The sequence below is a fragment of the Pezoporus wallicus genome, unplaced genomic scaffold (genome assembly GCF_028554395.1).
Source record: "Pezoporus wallicus isolate ANWC-B61680 ecotype Strahan unplaced genomic scaffold, APGP_CSIRO_Pwel_v1 contig_13659, whole genome shotgun sequence".
In the NCBI taxonomy this organism is placed as follows: domain Eukaryota; kingdom Metazoa; phylum Chordata; class Aves; order Psittaciformes; family Psittacidae; genus Pezoporus; species Pezoporus wallicus.
Genome location: NW_026636258.1, coordinates 393,145 through 420,251, shown reverse-complemented (window position 1 = coordinate 420,251; position 27,107 = coordinate 393,145). Strand labels below are relative to the sequence as shown.

Here is a 27,107-nt window from a genome sequence, read left to right as displayed (position 1 = left end):
TGATAGCAGCTTAGAAGCTGCTTCCTTTTCAGTGCTAGATCTACATTCTTGCTGCATGTATTTCCTTTTGTATTCTGCTGTTGTTCTGATGCAGAGGTGGCCCCAGAGACCACAGTCAGGAGCAAAGCTTTGGGTGCCATCACAGGAAACTGGGCCCCAAACAGCAGTACACTCTCTGTGTCTTTCCCAGAAAGCTAGTCATACCTGGATCTATGCTTCTTAAGACATAGATCACTAAATCCATAGCCAAAACCAGAAGGAGCAAAGGATATCAAAGATGAACGGAGATCACCTGGCACAGAAGGCAGATCCCTACATAGAAAGCTTCCAGGCTTACAAATCAGCTCAAACGGGAAGTTACACAGTCTATGATGATGGCTAACACGGCATCAGGCCACACAGTTGTACTCATTCACCTGCATAACCAACAATTTACTGCATCAGGATTGAAAGCATTAGAGTCTACAGGCTGCTGGAGCAGTCTGTGATCCACTGGAGTGTGGATGGTGGCCTTGCTGGAGTGTGGCTTGCTTCTGTTGAAGGTCTGGAGCACAAGCTGCAGTTACTCTGCTGCTGGAGATGTCTTTTGTCTCTGGGAATCTGTGAGATAATAGCTTTGGTTTTGGTTTTAGCAATATTATTCTCCAAATGCTTTCAGAATACACAAAAAGCCCCAGATAAAGAGCCTCAAAGCTCTTTACTGTGCATGATTCCACGGTTAGATTACAGAGCTCTGTATACAGATTGGTTATCACTGTCTTGGATGACCCATTGGGAAAGAAGACATGAACAGCTTAAGTAATGTACTCAAAGCCACAGAGTGAGTCAGTGGAGAAGACTGGAGTAAAACACAAGTCCCCAGCAACCCCAGCCTGTGTGGAGGATGGCTGCTGCTGGGCACAAAGCATTTTCACAGCTTTGAGTAAGATGTGTTTTATTTATGTTGACACATGAAGATCAGAAGCATTCCTGCAGCGAGTGGAAGGGAAAGCGGATGCAATGTTTGCATGCTGTCAATGTTACACCCTCAGAATTAGCACTAGCAAGCTCTGCTGAAGCAGTTTTTTTCCTGTTCTCTCTGTGCTGTAACAGTAGCTTATTACTTTTGTCCACTATCTGCTGGCAACACTGAAGCCCTTGCCAAGGAGTGAGGCAGAGCTGTGCACGCACAACCTGCTTTAAGCCTTAGCTGCCTCTGTGGGCAATGCATGTCGACCACTGTATCCATGTAAATCCGTTGCATGCTCATTTTTGCTGCTGATACATTATGTTCCATTTTCCTGTATGCTTTAACAGGGAAATGGCATAATCAGGATGAGAAATGGAAGAAAATAACATCCCTTTCTGTAACTCTGGTGTGCTTGTAATGAGAAGGGTTCAGACTTCTTCAGCTCAAGCAGCATGGTGATTTACTTCAGAATCTGCATTTACATCAGTGCCCACATATGTCACAAAGGCCTTAGAGACTATGGTGGAAAAAAACCCATACAGAAACCCACATGGAAAAGAACAGAAACTAACAAGTCAGAATCGAAAAACCACCAAGTTCTGATATGACAACCATAGCAGAGTGAAAGACAGCAAAGACAAAAGGTACAAATGGGTACAAATCAAACACATAGAAAAAATATTTAATATACTTGAAATAAAACTGCTTTTGAATCCTTTCACAAATTAAATAGGTGAGAATTCTGGGAAAAAGAAAAAGGGTCAGATCATGTTTTATTAATCAGGCTTCATTCAACATTCCTTATCTTTTTCATGTGATAACTTCAAAATCCAACTGAATGCAAATAGTGATTCTTAAGCAATATGTAAACCCACTCACTTTATTAGAGATTCAAGGGGCAAGAACAGAGGATGATATTCCTTTTTCTCTCTGCCCTGAGAAAACAAGTCTGTGATTACGTTTCCACTGCTAAGAGTTCAGTCTGGTTTGTAGTTCTCATTAAGCAGGACAGGCTGACATTTTTTCCTGTACTGACACCACAAGGAAGTAGAAAGACCCTTGTCTAAATGGATTAAAGGAACCTGATTTGTCCTTCATTACTGGCCTTAACTCCAGGAGCTAGCTATTGTTCAGCATTGCTGGTTGTTTTAATCTCCTGAAAGGCTCTACTAACCATGTTCATTAAACTGCATCCGATGACTCACTGTTTAGTCCTACAAGTCATTCAATCAGTTAAAATTAGGAACACAATAGTTGTCATTTCACATTAGACTATAGGTTTGTGCAGTAAGGTCTAGTTCTGGTCGTAATTAGCACCTGATGCTTAAGGAGAAGGTTCAAATGCTGTTTCACACCTCATGCATGAGCTGACTCCCACATCACTGAATGGGAACGGTTTGGGTTTTTTTAAATCAACAACATATTTTGCATCATGCCTTCAATGTACCTACACAACTTCACCACACATTTGGGATTGTAAAAGCTTTATAGGCTATTACAAACCCAAGTTTAAGAACAGCCAACAGTGTAATCCTGAAGGAAAACTCTATAAAGGCAGAATCACCTTACAGAGAAATACCTTTTTTAAAATCACAGAGCATGTGCCAACCAATTTCACAGTCTTTTTAAGCAGCTGAAGAACATCAAGAGACCCTAAACAAATGAATTGCTTCCTGGGGAAAATCCCTCTGAATACTGTCAAGAGAATTTTATATCCAGTAATCCAGTATCTACTGATGGTCAACTGTTGTGTGGTGTTCACATGCAGCATGGAATGCGCTCCATGAAGCTGAAATGCAATTTATGCCATCCACCCTCTCCCACATGACTCCAAAACTCTCCATGACTCCCAAAACTATCAATTACCAAAAGTGTGATATTCAGCCCAGCCTTTAACTCATAGGCTCTGCAGGTGTGCACACTGTTAATCCAGTTGCTACTGAAGAGGGAGGAAGGCATTTCAAATGATGCAAGCTGCTGCAGCAGGTTAGGATTCCCGTTTTCCTTCCCCTCTGAACAAACATCTCTATATCACATCAATAAACCCATGACCAGCTCTCCCGTTGCAAGGTCACTGGTCTTCTTTAAATAATGATGAGGATACATTTCTGACCCGCACAGTAATGAACATTTACATTGCACAGGAGTTTCTCCTAAATCAGTCTGCACCTGTGAGGAACATATCGGAGCACTCTGGGCCTTGATTTCCTGCCTGTGACATAGATACTTCTTTTAAAATGCAGTTAGGGCAGAAGGCTGACACTGGGGGTGAGATGACCTAAAGCCACAACTGCGCTTAACCAACCAGAGGATGCTTCAACAATAGATATTAAGTGCTTCTGTTCACTAGCACAAGCTCCTTGTTATTAAAAAGTGCCAAAGCTTCATATGCCAACGCCCAAGGTCAGTGTATCCCACAACACATAGTGTGTGTTCTTCTCTTGAGCACAGTTAGTATTCAGACACCAGAAAACAATCACTCACCATCTTGGTGGTTACCTGAATCGGCTGGAGACTTGCTCCGGCGCATGGGGGCTGGACTCTTTGCTGAGCTCTTCTGAGGGGTGGGAGATGACTTACTGCCCGTGGCATTCGCAGGGCTCCCCTTCATCACCCGGCACTCTAAGGGAACAGACAGCAACTGTGGTTATGTCCCTGCCTATGGACACCATGAAAGATCCATGGGTGCTTCGTCTCCAAAAAGCTACAGAAAGCATTAATGACAAGGGAAAATCTGCTCTCTCCATATTTCCTCCAGAAGAGAAAGGAGACATTTTAGGGGGAGAGCAAGAAGAAAATCGGCTTTGCTCTTCTGAGAAGCTGAGACAGTGTATGTCAAGGGCAGGCTAGCTCCCTAGCAGGGCCCATCTCCATACCTGTGTCCCACCAAAGATTTTCTGCCCTTCCCCTCGCCTTGGTTCTCACAATGAGAGCACAATGAAAATGGCCAACACTGACTGAGGGAAGAGTCGGGTCAAAAAACCAGTTAATTTGCTCTAACTCTTCCATGAAGACCAAGTAGTAGCAGTGCTGAGTGCACTTTATGCAGGTGCAGAAAGCCAGCAAACAGCTCATGGCATGGCACAAAGGTCTCTGAGTGGCAGATGGGACATCTGCCCCAGGAGGCTTTCAGCCAGCCTCAATCGATCTCTTCTCTGGTTTCAACAAGCTGCAACGTTTTAGATGCAGAAAGTAGAGACAACAAAATGGCTTCACAGAACACATCCTCTGTCCTGGCCACTCATCCCTTTCAGAGGGCTTTGCATAAACAAGTCTATAGGAGATTTATGTACTTGAAGACATGAGCAGATGAGAACCCCAACTTGTGTTTTCTTAAAAAATAAATACTCCAGGAAGAGTGGAAAATGTAAACATGATCTATAGTGTCCTGCAGAAGGGAACCGAAATGCTAACAAACCTCTGTGTGTCCCAGGGCTTCAGGCATGCCAAACCTTCAAACCCATGGTTTATTTACATTGAGAGCTAACAGCAAAAGCACTTTTCACCCTTGGAGTTATTGGCTTAACCCAGTTAAGAAGGAGGCAATAAAAAGGGGATTTCCTTTCTGTCAAACACCAACTGGTCTCACCTCATCTCCTACAGCAGATCGTCCTCACCAAGATGTGAAAACCAGGTCTTTTTTACAGACATGAATTAGATGTTCCATATACAGACTGGTTTGTATAGGAAGGTTCAGCTCAGCATGCATGGGCTGGACTGAGGATCCCCTGACTGGGTTCCCTTACAGGAATCCACACATAGCAGATAAATACTTGGTCAACCAAAACCAAGCTGTCTGACCTAAATGTATGGGTTATTTACGTATATATCACTGTATCTATGCAAATGTAATTGGCTTAAATTTTTCCCCATTCTCAGGCAGTCAAGAATCAGTCTCTTCTTCTTGCAGATGGTTTGTGAGAGAGTTTGCTGTTGGGTCATGCAGTATAAGAATATGAAGAGAGGATGCCCTGTGCTCCAGGCATACTGCATGGGCATAAACAAACCTACAGTGAGGTTATTCTCTCTCCTGCTAAATGGATTTTGGAAACTGTAAATCAGGGATAGAAGAAGGTGTGGGGTTTTTATCAGAGGTACTTGGCTTCTCACAGATGATGCTACAGGAAGGCTTGGAGGGCTCCAGTGTTGATATAGCCCCAATTTTTTATACATGAAGAATAGTAATAACTTGGGTGGGGAGTGTGGAAGGTAGATTAACGAATGATACTAATGAATATAGTGTTGAAGAGACACTGTGAAATAGCCACTAGGGAGAGTGTGCAAATAACTGCTCCAGCCAAGCCACAATATGGGCAAAAATCAACTTCAGCCACTGAAGAAGGGGTATTTTAAAGATATATATATATATATATATATTATATGCATGTACCTGTTTAACAAAACCAGCACAACATTTTGATGGTAGATCATGATTCATTTGCCCAGCCACAGGCACCAAATGCTATGTGAGATACACTAGAGTACAGCCTCCCTGGAGCAGAATGGGTCTCCTGGTGTGGTATCTGTCAATCACATATCATGTGGGTATCTCAGAAACAAAGGGGGCCTCAAAGGGTGTCAGACATCCATGTTTAGTCACAGGAATTGCTCCCTAAAAAAATAAACCTGAAAGCAGAAATACTTTGTGCTACAACTTTCCGAGAGCTTTCAGATTTATTTTCTTCCCAGGGGATTAATTCCTTGAAAAGAAACTCTGCTTTGCATCTTCCAGCACAGACAGGCTGACACTGAGGAATTCCTCCAGCTCAGCCGCTGGCAAGTGTCACTACACCAAAGGCAATCACTGAGCATTTGCACATCTTGAGACAAGGTTCTAAAGGTGGAAACCTGACTGTGCTGAAGTTAGTGTAAACAGGCCTCTAAACATCACAGGGGGCATGACATTTACATGGGCTGATGCTGAAACCAGCAGGTATGAACGAGACAGAGCAATGTCATCTCAGCTATGGGGATTAGAGGGCGGAAGCTGTGGTGGGCAGCCAGGAGGAAAGAGATGACATAATCCTCTCTTATGCTATTTCTCATTTTGCTTCCTGATCTCCTGCCAGAATGAACATAATAAGCAGCAATCCAAGTGCATGTCATCCTAACAGGCAAGAAAAAGCACCCCATGACAGAGGAGATTTTAGTAAGTGACATTCATCTGCAAGACTTCAGGACTCTTACAGCATCTGACTTGTAACAAGGAAGGATGATGGGTGCATAGCAGGGAAACGCTGCTGGCTAACAGCACCTCATCTGCTTCTTGAGAGGTGCTAGGCGCCCCTACTCCCCTCAAAATACCACCGTGAGATGCAGTTACTTGGTGCCCTCCCAACAGTAAGCTTTGCTTATTTTTGCTAAACAAATAAGCCAAGAAATAAGCTGGAATAATCAGTAGTAACCAGGAGTGTAGGCAGAGAGCTGGGCTTCCCATCAAGTTGTTCTTCTAGGATTGCATCCAAACTGTTTCACAGTGTGGAATTCCCCGTGGTGCTGACTCAACTGCTGAGTGTTAAAATGATGAAGCTCAGGTTACAAATCACTTCCCCAGCCTGAGATGGGCTTTGTTCTCTGCCTGCAAAGTTTCAGCTGATCCTTGGAAACTTTCTTTGAATCACCCAAACCATCTCATGGGTTCATCTGGAGTACACAGGTCAGAAGTACCGTCATCAAATAAAATCAGGAGTCATAAAAATACAGTGGTTGAAGATTAGAGGCTGCTTGACTTCCTGGTACACAGCAAAACCCCTCTTTGGTCTTCAATGCTGAGCCAGTTTGTAGCACGTAAGAATGCCATGGGGTGGTGTTCCTTATACAGGATACCTAGAGCTTTGGGAAATAAGCCTGAATGTCTGGAGTCACATTTTCTTCTAGCTTAAATGGTCAAAGTTACACTAATTTACTCTTGCTGCATCAGCAGACAGCCTGAGCTGTTGGCATCTATGGTTATCAGGTGGGGTAGGGGCAACACCTTTGAGCAAACTCTGTATATTCTGTGAAATCAAAGACTTCATGGCTTATTTAATCATAGAAATTCACGTTATTACAGAACTGTGCTTGCAGTTGTAACAGGGACAAATAATGGTGCTGTCCTAGTCTTTCCCCCAGAAAAGGGAATTATTGTTCTGCTTTCTGGATCAGCAGAAGAAAGCAGTAGAGTGATTTTTCTTTTAAATGTGCTTGTTCCCATATTTTAATATTCACATGTGTAGGTAAGGACAAGAGTCCTTTAGTTCTCAAGAAAAATGTATCTATCTGACTGCAACTGGATAGACACTACCAGATTCGGCAGTAAATGTCAAATGGTGCAGGAGTCCATCTATTCTGACTCGGGCTACAAGTTTCTGACAAGGCTACACTGTTTGCCCTATTATAGTACGTGCTGACTGTACAGTATCACAAAAGGATGCTAAATTCCATATAGTTCAAGGTGTTCAAGGCCAGGCTGGACAGAGCCTTGGGTGGCATGGTTTAGTGTGAGGTGTCCCTGCCCATGGCAGGGGGGTTGGAACCGGATTATCTTAAGGTCCTTTCCAACCCCAACTATTCTATGATTCCATATACTAGGTCTTAAAAACCAGAATGGAAGCATGCAGCATTATTATGTGATACAAACAACTGAATGGAAGTAAAGCCATAGATTGGAGAGCAGTGTGAGTTTGATGTTACCGCTTTCATCCAAAGAAAAGTCATCCTGTGCATAGCGGAATTTTTCTGGACCACAGGCGATGAACACATCATCATCCCCAAAGAAATCGTGCAGACAGGTCACCTACAGAGAGAGCAAAGTCATTCATGTTAGTTTTAATTGGCAACTTTCTGATGTGGCTTAGTTAGAGGGAGCTGCCTCTCTGCTGTTCCCCTGTCCCATGCTGATTCAGTCCTACTTCCTGTAAGCCTGGTGCACACAAAGCTTCTCTGGGCAATCCAAGCATAAAAGTGTAATTGAAAATAAGAAATTCCCACCTACCTTGCAAATTCTGAGGGACTGAAGGATGGCATTTCCAATCCATTCAGGAGCTGACAGAAAACATCAGTCACCCTAATGGATGACACAGGCATTCCTGAGCTACTTGGGACACCACTGCCCATAGAATCATAGAATCCCAGACTGGTTTGTATTGAAAGGGACCTTAAAGCTCATCCAGCTCCAACCCCTGCCACGGGCAGGGACACCTTCCACTAGAGCAGCTTGCTCCAAGCCCCTGTGTCTAACTTGGCCTTGAACACTACCAGGGAAGGGGCAGCCACAGCTTCTCTGGGTACCCTGTGCCACGCTGATGAGTATCTTAGTACCAACAAAGCCTAAAAATTCAAAGAACCACTAAAAAGGCAAAGAGCTGCAGGTCCCAGCACAGGGGCAGGAACGTGACTCTTCCTGAGCAGGTCTCATGATGATAGGTTTAAAAGGCCAAAGGTTTATCTGACCATTGAGGGAGAGGCCCAAGTTACCACTGGATGCCCTTCCCACCCAAGCAGCATGTAAATCCACAGATTTACTCCAGAGGTTGTGTCTCCTTCTCCCTGCTTTTGCCACCCAGATATGTGATGGTGCATGGTGCAGGGCTGCCCATCCCACAGAAGGCCAGGGAGGGGAGATGTGCACAAGACTGACACTGACATTTATAATGGAGGTGTGAGGCTGACAGCTGATGCTCAGTGTTTTGGCATGTCTGGATACTGTGGTCTTAACAGAGGATAGCTGCATTGCAAGGGGGTGGAGGTAACTGGGGGGAAACTTAGAGCTGAATTTCCATATCTACTGATCTCTGAGCTGGACTGTGAAAAATTCATTTCAAGCTCTAATGAATTGACTATAAAGGAGGCTTTTGGATATCTTAATAAAGCTCAGTATTTCACACTGGTTAATATAATGTATAATTAAAGCACTGCCTGAGAGTGCCAGCTCTGGATAGGATGCCAAACATTAGCAAAAAGCTTGCTTTTCACATCAGCATGACTTTCAAAATGGAGCAAGCTGAAATCTGCTATAGCTTTGATCAAAGGTAGAATTATCTTTGCAAACTTCAGTGAATTCCAGTTTCTGTTTGCCTAAAATTAGGTTGAAAATCATTAATATGTTACCTATAGAGAATTCTCCCATGGTAAATATGACATTTCAAACCAGCACTTGGTATTATAGTCCTCCCCCTGAGGATGCTGGCACCAATTCATTTGCAAATGATTGGGCTTGGCAAGATACACTGCTTCCCATCTGAATGCTAAGTATTATACTTATGCCATGGCACAAACTGAAGTGTTGCTTAGCTCACCCTTCACTACAGAAACAACTGCAGAGTTAAATGTGCAAAGCTAGGTCACCACATAAGGGTTCAAACATTTCCCAGCCTTTTAGAAGAAATCAGACAGAACCTACAGGTGCCTTTATTGTCTGCAGGTCGTAAGTCAAAGTGTATATTTTGTCCTTAAACTCTCCACAAGCACCACAAGCAAAATAAAGTCCAGGCCACCATGAAAGCCTTCAGATCAATGGAAAACTACCAGCATGCACAAGGCTAGAAACCTGGTTACATGTCAAGCAGAGACACTTGGAATTCACTTTGCTGCGTTCTTGTCCCTTCAGATAGTAGGTTATTATGTGTATTTTATAATTATGAAGAGCTGTCTGGATGAGCACTGGGGCTGGTAAAGAAATGAGATTATCTCCTTGTTGAGCTCCTGATATGCAGGAAACAATAAGTGCTGCATTGGCTTTATTTGTTCCCTTTTGTTTCCTGCTGTAACTTCCACTATTAAGACCTCACCACAACACAGCAGAAAAGACAGCAAAAACGCAAGCCCACTGTCATTACATAGTGGAAAACATTGCAAAATCCAGACAATAACAAGGGGCACATGTTATGCAGTTTTAGCTGTGCTGCTCATGTCCACCACGTGTGTGGGATTTTCTATTTACCTTTGGTTTATTAAACTTCAGCCCAGGATCATTACTGCATGTCCCTGAAACAGGCCCCATACGTACTGCTGTCTACATGAACTTGCTGGAGTAAACTTCCTTTGTGAAAACATGGGACTTAAGTGCTGGATCTTACAGCATTAGCACCAGCGCCAGCTTGCCTAAGCAGTGCACAGACAAAGAAAGCCCCAGGAGAAAGCCCTGGAAATGCTCATTCCTGAAGGAGGTGAAGCTAAAGAGGATGCTAGCTGGGAAGCAGGATTATGGGCTGCTCTGCTGGGACAGGGAGTCTTGCATGACAGGGTTTAGTGTGAGGTGTCCCTGCCCATGGCAGGGGATTGGAACGGGATGATCTTAAGGTCCTTTCCAGCCCAAACTATTCTATGATTCTATCATACCTGGTTTGAGACTTTATCAGCCTGTATGGAACATTTCAGGGATGTTCTTTCAAGGAAAGCCAAACCTCTACCCTGCATTAATTGTTGAGGGGGTTTTAGTGACTCCTGAGTAACCCTGTAAGTCTTCTTAGGTTCATTCTTCAAAAGTCTTTTTTTCTCATGTTTTCTCAATTAAAAAAAATTAATTGAAACTGGCACAAGTCTCCCCCCAAGCAGTCAGGACTGTTTGGAAAGTCTATGTTCTGCTTTCGCTTCATCTGCTGTTCTAATTCTATCCAGTAATGAGTCTGGAACACCATGAATACCCTGAAAGAAAGTTTACATCAACAAAAATTCACCCCAGCTGATAGCCTGAAGATCAGCGCTTTTAAATGCTGCATTTTGCTTTTAGCTATACATTCATGAAAGCACAAAACAAAAGCTGATAGAAAGCACAAAACAAAAGCTGATAGTAGCCAGCTATTACAAGGACCTACCTGAAAATGGTGATTTTCTTATGACTGTTATCATGCCCCCTTAGCAATGACACTGGAAACCATCAAATTAGTCAGATTTTGTCTTTTTCCATTGTTAAGCCTACAAGCTTTTTCAACTCCACCAGAAATGAAACTCATGTATATAATTACAGCAGACAAGGATAAATAGCATTGATTTCCAAGATGTATATGCATGCCATTGTTTAAAGGAGGATAATATTTAATTTGAAATTTGGGATTAAAAAGACAACATGGATTTTTAAAGGATCATACTGCATTAAATGTTTCCTCTCCCTTTCCTGTAGCTTAAGCAAATCCAATGAAGGAAGTCAATTCTTCACACTCCGGTCGGTGAGGCACAAGTGCATTTCTCACAAAGCAATTCTTTCTAATAGATTTGATGGTAACATTTTCCTTTATGTCAAGGTTTGATTTTTTCCCAAACTTTATGATATATTATGAAGGAAATAGAAGTTGGTGGAGATTAACAGAGATTTTATGGAGTGCAAAACCATTTGTAATTCCTTAGGTTTTCATTAAGCGTAGTTTCTTCTCTTGTTAAATGAAATCCTTCTCTGCTTGTATCAGAGAAACCTTCCCAGAGAGGAAAATATCCCCCCAAGAGGGGATTTCTGCAGTGACAGTCCATTAGCATCTGCTGCAGGAATTTTAATTGCAGAAAGGAAAGATGGGGCCTTCTGAGAGATGCTTCCTGTTCACTTTAATACAGCAGTTGTAGAACTAAGCGGTTTTCAGGGTTTTGACAAAATGGAGCTTGCCTCAAGCATCTCTCTGGGTGTGAGCTCACAGTCTGCTGAAATATCTATTCTGCTACAGGTATTTGGAGTTCAGCTGGAAAAGGAGCAGTAAACATGCAGGATATATACCTGCCCAGCTGTGAATAACCGGCTATTTCTACCATCCTCCAGGAGGCAGCAGCAGCATTTACAAAGTGTAATTCATTAATAAGTAAAATAACTAGAAGGAATCGGGAATCAAAAGCCTGAAGACTTAAATCTTAGAATCCCCTATCCATGCAGAGCCTCCTGCACATTAAATGGGTGTTATGATTAACCAGCTCCTTTTGTTCCCTTTCCATCTTCAGAATGGTGGAGCTCGCTGTGTCTGCATGGCTGACAGCTTGCCCTCACTGTCACTCTCTGCAAGTGCGAACATTGTCACAGCAGTAACATAGGCTCCAGCCACATTTTGGTTGTTTCACTGCTGGATCGAGCTCTGTAGCTCCTGTGGCTGCCACTTCAGGAGGAGGCTCCAGAAGCCTGGCTTGGCCATCACTGTTTGCCAAGAAGATGACAGAGCATGTCCCTGAAGAGGAATACATCACCAGGAGGGTTAACTGAACTGTCTTTTCATCTTTCAGAGAGGTGTCTTCATCAGAGGTTCCTATTTTTAGCTAATGGAGCCAGGTGAGGCTGAATGATAAATGATCAGATGCTATAGCTAGTGATTATTCAGAACAGTGATTTATGTACACAGTCCTGCTTCCAGACTTTCCATTATGTCATGGAATGAGGAAAGACCTCTAGCTAAACAGCCAGCAGAGGTCTGGCAAAGGAGGTTTGGAATAATACCACCATGGGTTCGACCCAGGGGCTGAACATCTTCCATCTTGGGGATGTCAGCTTTAACCAACTGCCTGACTCTGTTCAAGTCTTTGGATCAGTGAAGGCCAGTGCAGGGCTTCTCCCTCTGCTCCTCTCTCCCATTTCATAATGATTTTGCTAAGTGTTCTCTCTGTAATATCCCTCCTCTTTAAGAATTTAGACAGCAGAACAGAAAGCGATAGCAGTACATAGGTAGCTTCCAACTGCTCCCTAAGTTTCTGCCGATCTAATGGTTATGCTCAAAGAAAAGAGATGTCCATTTGCTTTCTTTACATGATCATACTTCTTCAGCTTGTAGGCTTCCAGAGTTCAGAACAGGGGGAAACTGCCTTCAGAGACAACTTCTTTAAGCCGAAAAGACTGCAGAGACAATTTGCGTGCCAAACACACATAAAGCCCGTCCAGAGCACAACTGAATTAAGACACACTCATTTTCTAAGTTGCTTTGATAAATGCTGTAGAATTGAAGACATCCGACCATCTGTTAGCTAAAGACAATTAACGTATTTTAGATGCTTGCTCATGCCCTTTCTCTTCCAGCACTAAGTGCTAGATAGAGCTAAGGAAGTCAGACTAGCAGTTAGACAGGCACTGAGAGTTAACTGAGCTGAGAACAGAACTAAAATCTGTTTAAATTCTGCATTAACTCAAACCAGAAATCTGATGGACTTATTTATATTCCAGCACTTGTACCCCAAGTCCAACTGGCAGTGGTATGTTTATTTCAGCTATTCTGAGAAGCCAAAGTCCTAAATCACAAAGGCAACTGTGCTTTACAATCCATTAGTTGGGTGTTTGCAATCAAGAAAGCACGGTATAGAAACCAAACACAGCCTTGTCCACAGGAAGATTCAACAAGGTCATGCACCAGAGTGAGTATCAGGAATAAATGAACATACAGAGCAGACTTTAAATGGACTGCCTTCTGACAAGCTCTTCACCACATATCCAGAAAGAAAAAGATTTCAGAAGACTTAAGGGATAGGATGGAAAATAAAGATGTTGATATTGGAACGCACAGCACTTTATACATTTTTTCTTAACAGTCTGATACTGCAAGCCCAAAGCAGACACTGAATTGATTTACATTTTATTAGATTCTGGTTTCCTGCATTTAAAAAGAAGAGATGTTTGGATTCAATTATTTCTTTAAAGCATGCACACACCCACTCAGTATATTCCACATTTGCATTCCCAGAAAGAGAATTATTTATCCACTTTTGGGAAAAGATACTGCTTAAAATGGATCAGCAATAGAAAGATGAGCAGAAAAAGCACAGATGTTGACATTCAGAAATGGATCAGGAGCGCTCCTGCATGCCCAGCCCATGCCATAGAAGTACATGCAATTACACTTTGGGGACCCCTTTTCTGAATTGCCCAGCAGTGAGGGGAGGGGTCTCAGTCATCTCTCTTCCATCTCTGCTCCCCTCCACCACCAAACATCCACATGGAAACCTGGGAAGACCACGGTAGTGCTGTCCCCTCATTACTGGGTTTGCAGTGAGCCATCATGAGGAGTAGGAAAAGTCATCTCTATTATCTAGGTTTCAGGGCCCATAATTTGATCTCTCAATAGAAACTTGAGATTTCCATTCTTTAAAACATTATTCAGGGATCTCAACCTTTTCTTGTATTCGTGACAGCCGCAGCTTATATTTATGCTACACAGTTTGATTGAAACAATCAATTCCACTCTTCCGTACAGATTTCTCACTTCAGAAGAGAAAATTCTGGGCAAGTCATAAGGATCAAGTGTTTTCTTTGATGCAAAAGGGAATTTTCACACCTTTTTATTGCTGAAAAATGCAGATCCTCTCAATTAGCCCACAGAACTACAGAAGGTTGATTCCAAATGTTGTATGTCCACTTGGACTATTTTGTTATAATGTGACTAAACCAGAGTAGGGACACCAGCTTCTGACCAATATGCATTATTTCTATAATAAGCATTTCTGTTGCTTATTTAAGTGGAATAAGAAATATTCATGCATGTATGTGCACAGCAGCTCGTAAGACTTCACGCATGAAGAAACTCCGCTGTCAAAAGGGCTGCAGCACAAGGAGCCTGTTTAAGTATTGGAAATGGCTGCGTTTGAAATAGAATAGAATAAAAAGCAAGGGAGGGGGGGAAGGTCAATAGCCAAGAAACCCAGTAGGAATGTTAAAGCTGAATTTAATATATCTGGTGAATTAGTAGTGCTTCCAAACTGTGTGAAATCCAATTAGCCTCTGGAAGAAAGGTTAGTGTGTTATCCCCATTCCCTATACATATGGAGGACTGTGAAACAGATAGGCTGTTGATTCTTTTTTTCTTAGAAGAAAGGCTGTTCTTGCATTCATGAGGGTATTAGGCTGAGGAAAAACATGCTGTGCAGTTTGGAAACATAAGAAGCACAGCCATCAGTACCAGTATATAAAACATTACCCTTTCTCCAGTCAGAAAACCGTAAAACCAGAAATTCTAGGTGGCAAATTAAGACTATGAAAGTGTTCCAGCACAACTTGCCCTAAAACAGGTAGCACTGAAGAATTAGAGAACTGTCAAACCATTCTTCCTAATCATCCCCCCTCATCACTCTTGAGAGGAAACAGTAGTTCTGAACTCCAAAAGAGCATCAGAAACTTTGGAAGTAGTGTCACCACACAGCCAAGGTCAAGCGATACTGCTGGAAACAGGAGGCTTGGAAGTAGGAACACAGGGAATCTAACAACCTACTCAAGGTCAGGCTGAAGAGCCAGTGGGCTGGAATTTCCAGTTAATGGGATTTCCAGCAACACGCTCCTAAAACCTATAGCTGTTGCTGATCCTGTTGTGCATATCTTTGTGAAAGAGAAAGGCTCTTGTTCAGCTTTGTGTGTTTTTCTTCAACTGCACAATGGTACTGAAGGTGATGGAGAGGCACTGGTAAATAGAGCTTCACGCTGCTTAAAACACGAACAAACAGAACACCACACACCGGGACTGGATAGTTTGGTGTGTGCTTGCAAACTACTTCCTCCATCTTCAGGGTGCCCAGAAAGAGTATCACCATTGCTGAACAGCAGAAGGGCGAAAAGTTACACCAAGCATTTGCTGCTTATAAGCAAGCTCTGAGGGCTGAAGGAGACCAACAGCCATATCCTGACTTCATTTCAATACCAACTTTCCCTCGAGGAGTTTTCCCCTCTGTACCCCACAGCATCTACTTGGTGTGTGAGAAGGTCACAACCAGCACCCCCACAGCCACCCCTCTGCCTGCTGACTTTTGTTTGGGGAAGATGATGGGGAAGGGAGGAGGTAAATGTAGCTGTGAGAACTGCTCCCATTCCCAGAAGCAGTGTGTGATGTCTGCTTAAAAGACTAAGACATCATCTCCGCTTTCCTTACCTGCTAGAAGAGAGTCTTTCCCTCCTCAATGTCTTGTAAGTGTTCCTGGCTCCTGCTCCTTCTTTTCTCTTTATCAGTCAGCATTATGTAAAAATACTCTCTCCAGTGAATTATTTCATGGTTAGATGAATCAAGAACTTAATTCTCAGCCCAATCATTTCAAAGGACAGTACACTGGCCACCTACCAAAGAGAAATCCCTTGGTACTTTGACCCACCTGAGTACAGTTACAGATTTCAGCCCAGTGCAGCACTGGTCAAAGATGAACCCTCACTGGGGGACAAAACTGATTTATTCATGCATTTCCATTTGTCAGGGGTAAGTCCACTGTCTTCCAACCCACCCGTTCTGCCTGACTACTGCCCAGCATGCAGCTGTGGAAGCAGAGGGCAGCAACATGCTTTTGGGAAGAATTAAGTTCTGGCAAAATGACAGGTGTACGAAATAGCAGGATTTGTTCCACAGCCTCTTTGTGGTGTGGTGTACAGAGACATAAGAGAGGAAATTCTGTCTTTGACAATCACTCAGAGTGACCAAGGAAATTATATTAAATATGAACAGATCTGGTTTCCATTTAACAAGTGGATGTGTTTTACTCACTGAGGCAGCCTCTCTTTAAAAGATGCAGTTATTCAACATTGTCCTGGCTGCTGCTGACATCAGTAACTCCCTTCCAAAATAATAAGTCTTAGGGAGAAGTCAGAGTTAGACTTGCCATTATTATTAGTGCATCAGGGGAGCTCAAGGGCACTTCACTTGAAGTCAGGCATCACCACTGACTCTGAAGGCAGCATGTTTTGGGCTGCACAGCAGCACACTAACACACTTCACTACAGATAGCCTTGTCTTTCTTGATGTCTGTAGAAGGCAGCATATGTTAATGAGGATTATAGAAATGTATTATCACAGTTTTTCGTGGGGAGGATGCACCCAGTTGTAATTAAAACCTTTTTCTGACCAGACAAGACTATTCTGTCAATGCAGCTTATGCACATATTTGTGTCTCAGGCTGAACTTGTTTTATGCAGGGTCTAGGTCTCCAACTACACAGCTTTTCAAACATCTCTGCTATTTATGTCATATCTAAAGATACTTCTAATAATCAATCCTTGGATGTGTCACTAAGCTCATATTTTGTACAGGTCCCCTCAGTTTTGTTCAACATCTGCAAAATCCATAGCACTTTCTCATCAAAGGAGATGCCAAAAAGATAACATTTATACTTTGTGCTATCAACTGTAATGGAAAAAAGGCACCAGTATGAAGTATTCAGCCTTCAAAGTCATCCTTCCTAATACACACCTCCAAACCTGATGATGAACAAGCTGTCCTGTCCTCCAGTGTAACTTCATTTGCAGCCTATGGATCCAAGTCAGCCTAATTCTTCAAGACGATGAGAAGATGCAACTGGTTCTGTTCCTAATTAACACCGGCCTTGCATGTCACTCCACTCATAGCATCAAAACTGTTGCTCAATTGCTAAACTATTCTCTAAAGGCATTTTGACTAGTTAAATTTTGCAAGGCTCTTTATTACACTGTTAATTGTGGAGATTAATGGGAATTAAAAATGGTGTCCTTTAAAAATTAAACTGTAACAGATGCTACATCCAATTGAAAGGAACGTTCCAATCGCCATCAAGCTGTTCTTTCGGGGAGTGAACATTTCTGCCTTAATTATAAGTCTTTGTTTGGGGAGATATCCTGAATTTACAGCCAATGTAAATGCCCTCCTTATGGGAACCATTTTGTTTTCACCCTAATTTCTGTTAATCTTTGAATAAAGCTAATAACTTTTTTCTCATTACCAGGTCTTTTGAATGCGGCTGACAGCTAACGAGGTCATGGAAAATTCAGCATTATGTCCTGAGCTAAACCATACTACGGTAGAAATTACCAGTGTTAAGCAGGCTGGGAGATAAAAATACGTTGTCCAGACAATGCAGCGAGGCTGCTGAAATGAATGTTCCAACGCCTCTCACATGAAAATGCCTTTTCCCCACCCCTTTTATTCTTTCTTTTTCTTTTCATTTGAAATCCATTCCATCCCTTCCATGTCCACAGGATCAGTGACATGTTCGAGCTCAGTATGCAGTAATGTTAATGGAATAATTGATGCAGGAGTACTGAAATAGAGTATGTGTAAAATGGCAGGCTGCATAATTGTCTGGAGTGAGTTCAAGCATTTCTGCAGTGAAAAACGGTCCTGTTTTATAATCCCATCACGCCTCCTTGCTGCTGAGTAGCAAGCAAATTTCGTTTGGAGATGATCCCAAGATGCAGTTGATTTACTGGGAGGATTCCGAAGGGCAGAAGGTTAAAGCCTTCTTGCCCCAACTTAATAGCACCTGGGAGAGGTATTAAAGGGTCCACACTAGTTTTGGAGGTATCATTCAGATGACATCATTGTAATAAATGTCTAGCACAGCAGCGTGAAGCTTTGCTATTGAGCAGTGCCAAAAGAGGACCTGATTTACAAATCAAAATCCTTTTTAATATTTCACCTTTCTTTTTGAAATATAAAGAATTGGGTGATGGAAGAAGGGGGAATAAAAGGAGTTTTAAAAATTATGACGCAATTAATTTCTGCTTCTGTGAAACGTGCAAGAACCATTATATTGGATGGCTTTTCTCATAAAATGAGTTGTAGACTACTGAAGCAATTAGAAACTAATTGCTATGAGATTCCCCCAAGAGATATGTGATAAGAGAAACAGGAGACAGCCAGTGACTTACAAGCAGAACTGTATCTGTTTCTTTCCCAATGTCTACAAAATGGCAAATTCCACTTGTACTGGTGCAGAGGTGACTATCCAAGCACACAGATCAGCCAGCTGCAGAGGGTTGTACACATTTACATTCCCTTTCTGCACTGTCTCTGGGATAATAGGATATTGTTTTTCTTATGTGAATCACAGAAATAGCACTGGATTATTCCCTCCTTTCTCCGTTGCTGAATGAATTTGTCAGCTCTTCACCCATCCTTCACTCTCCATCTCATCCCCAGCCCTCACCCCTCTAGACTATGTCATTTCCATGACACATGGAGTCTTTCTGCTGGTGTGAAGAGCATGAGCCTGGCATCTGCCCGTGCAGGGCTTGTCTCTGTGCCACTGACATAACAGGACTGAGCTATTCATTCCCAAATGCACGCTGGTGTGAGGCAATAATGAGCACAGGTAGCACCTTGCAGTGGACATCACCTTTCCAGGGGTAGATATTACAGATTCTTTCCTCCCTCAATCATTCCTGTGATCCTCACCTCTGCAGAAAAGAAATCATTTTTTGTTCCTTGCAGGTTTTGAGTCAGCTTTTGCTCTCATACACGCAACAACCCCAGGTCAAAGCACCAATTCTGAATCCTCACTGTGACTGTGGAGATCAATCAACTTTGCAACTACGGTTAAAACAAAAGGATGCTAAAGAACCCTTTGTTAGGTTCAGTAAAGCTGATACCTTAATATCAGTTAAAAGATGTGGCTCTTTTGTTCGATTTGTTGTGGGTTGGTTTGGATTTTTAAACTTTGTTGTGGATGCCAAGAAAGAACCAAGGTGGCTGTTCCTCGTGGGAATGCTGCTCAAACACAAACTCCTGTGTAGACACTGCAGAAAGACTCAACATACAGTTATGAAAAGAAAAGTAAACAGAAGGGCCAAACCTGTCTTGGCATACAAGCCTCTTGGTACAAACCTACTGAAGTCAAAAGATGACACAAAGCATCAATCTGCCTTCACTCCCTGATTAGACTGACAGCACTTCTAAACTCTGTGTTTTTATTTTTTCCCCTCCAATGTTTTATAGCTTCCCTTTGCTCCCTTCCCCTTTCATCTCAGATCAGTTTTGACAGGTAATCCAGCACTATCAGCCCCTCCTGTGGAGATCTTCTCTATACCCACAGTGGTATGCTTTCAATTTGCTCCAGCACTCTAATAAACATCTAATGCAGACAGTGTGGTCTGAGGATTTTAGGAAACACTGAATGTCTGCAATTCCAGCAGGGTTCCGTAAGAACTACAGAAGCACAGCATTGCTGAAGCATGGGATAGCAGGAATATGTGGGAAGAGGTAATTGCAACAAGACCGGTGCTGTATTTTCATTGGTGTCTCTGAAGAAATACTGTTCAGTCCAGAATACATACTTCCATTGGGAATGTGGTGCTGGAGTTCACTACAATGTCACGGTACTAAACCAAGTGCCCTTTTCCTTTCCCTTATTTTTAACTCTGGACCAAGAGGCAGTAAAGCATCTGTGACCAAATAAGGCAACACCTGAACATCCTTTAAAAGAAATTAAGAAATCATACCCTGACAATTAGCATGCTGGTGCAGGGGATTCTCACAACATCAGATTAACCATGCTACATGCACAACAGAATGATCTAACAAGCGTTTTGCTTTTGCTGTGCTGTTTTGAACTCAAACACACCAAAGTAATGTTAAAAACTGGATACTCTTTCCTTTACAGTCCAAGCTAAATATTTCATTTCTTTCCTCAAGAGAACACATAATCCACACCTTTGTATTGCTTTACTTCCAAGGCAGTTTTCTTGGATAAAAGGAAAAACTATGGCTGCAAAGAGGAAAATCAGTTTTAGATAACGAGTAGTGTATTTTGCTCTGTGACTGCTTTTCACTTCTTTGTAATACCTAGGAAAGTATTAAATGCTGTTACACAAGCTGAGCTGTATGTAAGAAGTTTCATTGACAAGTATGCTGTCCATTTTCCCTAGTTACCTGGTCTGGGTTTGTAGATCCAGCCACTCTGCCTCTGGTGTGTTGTATTAAGTCACAGTTTTTATTCAGTTGAATTCTGACTGTGACATTGTCTCATAAGATAATGTGGATTTTTATGTTATTCTGGCTCCTTGCTGTGAGATTTAGGCTATTGTTTGTTGGTTTTTCCTTCTCCTCAGGATGTAAGTGGAAATCTGAGAAGTCCTGTCTTACAGCCTGAGCCTTTGCATAATCCTCTTTGAGGTGCCCAGCTCACCTATATTGAATTGAAAATTAAAGCATCAATATTGTAAGCTTTTCCACTGTGCTCTGGTGGTACACTCTGATTGTACCTTAAACAGACACATCTGAGGAGACCCTTGGGGTGCTTATTCAGCCCTTCGCATCTCCTCTAATACTAGTGAGGGATACCTCATCTACTGTAACATCAGAATTTGTTCTTTGAACTTACCCTGGTTCATACTATGCCCAATGAGACACACGGGCAGGTTTCAGCCCTAGACTTGCTACCAGTGCTTGCTAGCTGCTCTAAATTCTGCACCACACACAGTTATTAAACAATGTGACTTATGTACTTCTAAATGACTAAGACAATGAGAAACAAAGAGCAGTAGTACTACATACTGTGGTGCCGGGGGAATAGTAGTAAGCCATGGGAAAGCTAATGACATTCAATATGGCACGTGCTGATGATAACCTGACCCTTTTTTTAGCAGGTAGCATCATACACAAGAAACGTAGCACAAGAAAAGGCATCCTATTTAAATCACACATGCATTTGTTTTATTGTCATTTCCCACCCATGGTTATAGCCACTAATAAGATGACTTGCTCTCTTGTTTGTGTATACAGACCAGCCTGCCATTTGGGGGTTAATGAATGATAGCAAGTAGAAGCATGAAAATAAAATTAGCAATGCCCAGAGCAACCCACTTTATCAACCTCACCAGTTTATAGGATTAGCAATGGATTCTGTGCAAATCTTCGCTATGGGTATTAGGAGCGAGATTTATGCCAATTAGCAGTAACAGTGCAGATTATTTGGGAAAAGCGCTGACACCAGTTAAAAGTTCCTTCTACTTTTAAACCATGTTGTAGGACATCCATTTCAAGCATTCACGTCCACTTATCTGACTATTTTTACTCATCTCCCAACTGCTATTTAATTTCTTATGTGCATTCATGGCATCGTTTCCTGAGGCAAAAAAGACGACTAAATCACTCCTTTTCTAAGTTAAGGCTTGCAGTAGCTACTCTCAACGTCTTTGGATTCAGGTCAGGTTGCTCTCAGCAGAATCCAACATGTATTAGATTCTTCATTCATCTGTAGAAGATGTGATTCTGATCACACAAAGCAATAGGGAAAATTCCCAATTGACTTCACCATGCATTGGATCAGCCCCTAAATTCCCACAGCAATCAAGAGACCTGAAGAGAAGAATTACAGTAATCGACTGGGAGATGCCTCTGTCCAGCGGAAGACTTCCGCCAGTCTCCACCAGAGGAACATTGCTCATACATACAGCTCCAAGCTTCTGCAACATGAAGTTCTCCTGTGGGCTTCAGGACAGCAATGCCCATGCATAAGTTTCATTGATGATCTGATTAAAGATGACAACTTTATGGAAGGTAGACTTTTCCCACAGACTCTCATGCCTACAAGACAGGGACAAGGCTGAAGCCAGTGCCACTGTACACTAAAACACCCCTTAGAAAATTAAGTCTGACCCAGTTTGGGGGAGGGAGGACCATTTTCTCTACAACCAAGTTCTTATAAATTAATGAACTTCCAAGACCGCACCCTCTCATCTCTGCACATGGGGGATGTGTGAGCCAGTACCACTGCAGCACCTGCAGCAGCAAAGGGCGGTGAGTTTGGTCCAATTCCACACATGCACGTGTTACACTTACAGACACCCTCTGCTTTTCCCTACAAAACCTGATAATCTCTTCGCCAGTTTATCCTGAAGAAAAGCTGGTTAATAAAACTAGGTATTTACAACTGTGACAATTACATTGATGCAATTTGTGTGCGGACATAATTATGTTCCTAATGAAGATTAACTTAAATTAAATGCTTTTAATTACAATTTACACAGCCCTTGGCTATTGTGCAGACAGTATTCTGACATTCATGCCTCACCAGAAATGAGGTTTATACCTTGCTGTGTCAAAGCTGACTGTAATTATTTGCTGGATATTTAATATCAGATGCTGCTGACCCTGCAAAAGGTTTCAGTGCTGTAAATCACAGTGTGGAAGGATTAGAGATTTCCATTTTCAGGAGCCATTTGCTCAGACTCCTCTGATAACACTCCATCTGCGTTCACGACTGCAAGTACTTCTACCTGTCTGCCTCAGCCTTCTCCAAAAGCGGAGAGAATGTCGCTTTTTATTTCATGTGGAGGTCTGCATGTCTGTACTATTTGCCAAAGTTCCTTCTCAGTGTTAAATCAGAACACCAGCTATGGGAACCCAGCTTCCATATTCAATCCAAATTTGAAACATTAATTGCAAAGGATCCTTAGAGGCAGCAGCCTCATTATTCAGAAAAATGTTGGGATGTAAACTCCACCTACCAGCATTCAAAAAGAATGAGTGATCAAAACCAGATTACAAATTCATTAGTGATTAATCTGTCTGAAAAACCTTCCCTGATGCTTTGCAGGAATATGATAGCAATATGATTAATAGTTACAATAGGATTATGGCCAAAACCATAAATACTAAGCAACATGACCTTGGAGAAACAAGAGCCACTGAGTTCCATTCCCAAAAAGATCTTATTTGTTGGAGATGGATTCAGAGCTGTCCCCTCTGAATCACTATGGCCACTGTGCTGGGGACCTCTACAAGCCTTAACATCACACTGAAGAGCTGGTAATAAGAGACCTAGCACTGGATTTGCTTTGCACTTCCAGAACTGCAGTGTTTTGCAGGAGCCTAAGTTATTGCCTCCATTATGCCCTGTGCAACTCTAATGCCTTTAGTAAAACTGAAGATGACATAAGTCAGAGTAGAACTGGGCCCAGAGCTTCTCCTTCTGGGGTCTGCCTTGTTCTTTCTGAAGAGTTCTTTAAACGTGTCAGAACAAGAATGAGTTACAGGAAATATTTCATATCTCCTCCCTTCCTTCTGCAAGAGACCGTCACAGATACATAGAGTATCCCTGTGTGCACACATGCAATATGCTTCACTTCCAGGCTGGACATGGCTGTGGCTCGAAGCTTGCATCAGCACTTTGTCCTTCCCCAAAAGGCTGTGACAGCTCCCTGCCTGCCCTTTCAAGGGGAGATCAGAAGGTGCTAAATTCCCCTTTAAAGCATAGTCTCAACTTAGAGGAGTGTTTTGTGCAGTAAGACATAGCATGGAAACTCTCCAACATCTCCACTGGGCTAAAATGTAGTGGGGCCTCTCCATAAGCCAAAGTTATATCCTGCCAGATTTGTTTCATAGAATTGCCATAGAATTGCTTAGGTTGGAAAAGACCTTTAAGATCATCTAGTCCAACCATTAACCCAGCACTGCCAAGACTACCACTCAGTTAAGAGTCATGCTTATCCCACTTAGTATTCATTCCAATACATATTTCATCATGTTAATGCATATTTTATTGCACTTTTTGTACCAATTCCTCTAGTATTTTGCTTTTGGAATGGTACCTAATAACTCATGTCTGCATATAGCCCTGCATGCATGTTTCTGACTTGCGTGATTCCCTCCAGTCCCTAGGAGGAACTGATCTTTCCAGACTCCTATTCTTGCTCTAAACTTCCAATTTAGTTCTCTCTTCTTGGGTTTCTCAGCCCATGTGTTATAACAAAAGTGAGTCCACACCACGTCTTCCCTGCTCCACTCAAGCCATTCCTACAAACTTAACACCATTCAGCTTTCCTAGCTAGAATATCTATGGCCACTCTACCCATATAAACCAGATCTTGTACCTTTTACTTTCACCCACAGTCCTCCTGGTTGGAATAAGTTTTATTAATAGAAAGGCAGATTTTTGGTAAAACATTAAGAAAAATGAATATTTGCACTAAAGGTAAACCAAAGCATCAACCTTTTCCTAAGCTGCTGTTTCTAACATGAGGGACTGGCTCGTGGACTACCCATTGCTTGCAGTGCACTGTGCTCTGAAAATGAAGCAATGGAAACCAGGAACATTTGTCAAGTACATTACTTCTAACATGTTATCTGACCCGCCAAAGAACTCTCTTAGCTCTTAAGAGCTCTGCAAGAAGAATATATAGCATAGTCAGATGATTCAGCTGTCTCATTCCACAGGCCAAGCTAATCCTATAAAGAGCTATCTGAAAATATGTAACAGTGTAGGTCTTCAGAGCTGTACACATGCATGTATGCTTGTACACTTACATACCTGTGCACAAAGGTAGTTCCACATCTTGAAAGAACATACAATATCATATTTTACAGTATCAGAGGAAATGATGAAATGGCATTACCATCAGATCTTCAAAGACAAGATACTAAAGCAGCTCTTTAAGTTGCTACACTCTCAAATTAGTTCCTATAAGGAAGTGCTTCACTGTCTACAGAAGTCACTAGTGGCTTTAATGACTCATGTTAGGATTTAAAGCATTTGAAAAATAGCTCCATGAATGTATCAGAATAATTAAAACTAGCATACTTGCAGAGTTATGGGGGTTTTAATCAAATTCCATTCATCTTTTTGCACTCAAATCTAACACACAAATTTTAGCCTGTTTCCCCAAGAGAAATCTAATATACAAATTTCATATGTATTTCTTTTTAGCAGTACAAAATGCATCCTCTTCCCAACACACTTCAGGGTACACTTACACAAACTCATTAAAAACCCACACACATCTGCACACACATGTATCTGTATCTATATATATATATATATCTGCTTCTGTGTAAGTGGAAAACCTACCATCATTGTGGTCACTCTGCCATGCCCAGGAAACCCAACAGAGAACAGCACTACTGACATTAATTCAGTGCTGAGTGATTCAGGCAGGACTGGGCAACTGGGGAAGGCAGCTTCCAAATGTGAGTGCCCCAATATCAAGTCATTGCTGAGGTTTTAGATTTGGGAAGCAGTCAGGGCATGTGGCAGATCCTCAGCACTCCAGGTAAAAGAAGCCCTCTTAGGCAGTCATGCCCCGAAGTATCTGCAGTTTTGCAAATCCAAATCAATACCCCAAATTTACACTCCAAATGTAGCAGGGAATGGAAAAAAAAGCAACCCAGGAGGAGGGAGAATAAAGAAAAAGAAAAGGTGCAAGGTGTACTAACAATCAATGGCCTTGCACTTCTCTTTTTCCCTCTTTTATGTTCCCTAAGCAGAACACAACATAACAAAGACCAAATTCACAGGTTCCAAAGGGATGGATTAGTGTACTGAGACCCAGCTCACCAGAAGCAGATGGCCACAGAAGTCCCTTGGGACTAGAGATCACAGGCACTGAACCTCCTGGGCAAACCAAGGAACAAAGGGCATGCCAAGAACAGGTTGAGATCCCTTCCATGACCCTACTGCGGGCCAGAATCCTGTCTGGATGGGCTTCAGCCAGCTTGCCCTTTGGGAGGTGAGAAGGCAGTGCCTCAGAGAGCATCAGCCTGGGGCAGGTGGAGTGCAGACATCCAACCATTCCTGCTGCCAGCAAACTTGACCAGGAGGGTCAGGATATTCTCTGTGAATCCAGGTGATCCCAGTAACAGGAAAAAGTATTTATCTAATCAGCAAAAAAGCTAGAAATGCATTCTCTATAATAAATAGTAAGCTCCAATGTTTGTAAATGATGCTGAAAAAGCACTACTCACTCCATTTGAGCTAATTCGCTTTCTCCTGCTCTTTCAAGTTGGTGTGTTCCCTGCGATGGACTAATGATGTAGGAAAGAGGCTCTCCTACCTAGCTATGCTTGGGGCAAGTAATGACCCCAAGCCTTAGGTCACCAGCCTGTTTGCTGCCTCTTCTTTCCTCTTGTATTACTTTCCATGCACATGGCTCCCACAGGGAATTCTTTGTTCATTTTGGGGCTGTGAAAAAAATCAAGCCATTTCAGCTGTTCACACCTACAGACCCGTTTCCACCTTGCAGTTCTCCGGGGATAAGTGAAGATTAATTACACTCTCCCCAAAGTCCTTCTTTTGATAAATGGAGTTTGCCCACATGCTTTGTCCAGGAAGGGCAATATTGCAGAGGTATGGAGCGCACGTAGCGCAGCAGTTAAGCACAATGCTGTTGGGAGTTTAGCTTAATTGACATGGAATAATAGAAATAAACCTTTGAAGTACAGTGGGGAACAAGGCTGCATCAGTGGGGGAAGTGAGGAAGGTGTGGGAAAGGATCACTCAGCCAGGGAGGGGGGAAAACGGGAATGCTGAAGTCATCTTGTAGCTGTCATACCTGCTGGGTGACCTCAACAACCCAAGCAGTCTGAGGCTGGAAGGTAAAGACAGATCAATGAGCAGAGGGCACTTTGGCCACTTTGAGGATCAGTGTGACCATTTCCTACCCCTAAAATGAGGACAATAACACATGCTTTGTTTGTAACATATCTGAGCTGCACTGCGAACAAGCCTCCTGAGGATGCATCAGCCTGCATCCAACACCAAGATCTCTTCGATGCTATTCTCCAAATGT

The 27,107-nt window shown here is 42.4% G+C and overlaps 1 protein-coding gene across 4 annotated transcripts in view; it reads right to left on the bottom strand.

The window, feature by feature from the left end:
• DCX (doublecortin) overlaps positions 1–27,107 on the bottom strand; it is a 112,914-nt gene that overhangs the window by 9,015 nt on the left and 76,792 nt on the right. For 2 of the 4 annotated variants that reach the window (XM_057399453.1, XM_057399454.1), the window contains 2 exons: positions 7,622–7,724; positions 3,434–3,571 (listed from right to left, as the gene is read on the bottom strand). In XM_057399453.1, the coding sequence (XP_057255436.1) occupies positions 3,434–3,571; positions 7,622–7,724 (241 nt within the window). The remainder of the gene's footprint in view (positions 1–3,433; positions 3,572–7,621; positions 7,725–27,107) is intronic. The other 2 variants (XM_057399455.1, XM_057399456.1) reach the window with 1 other exon arrangement.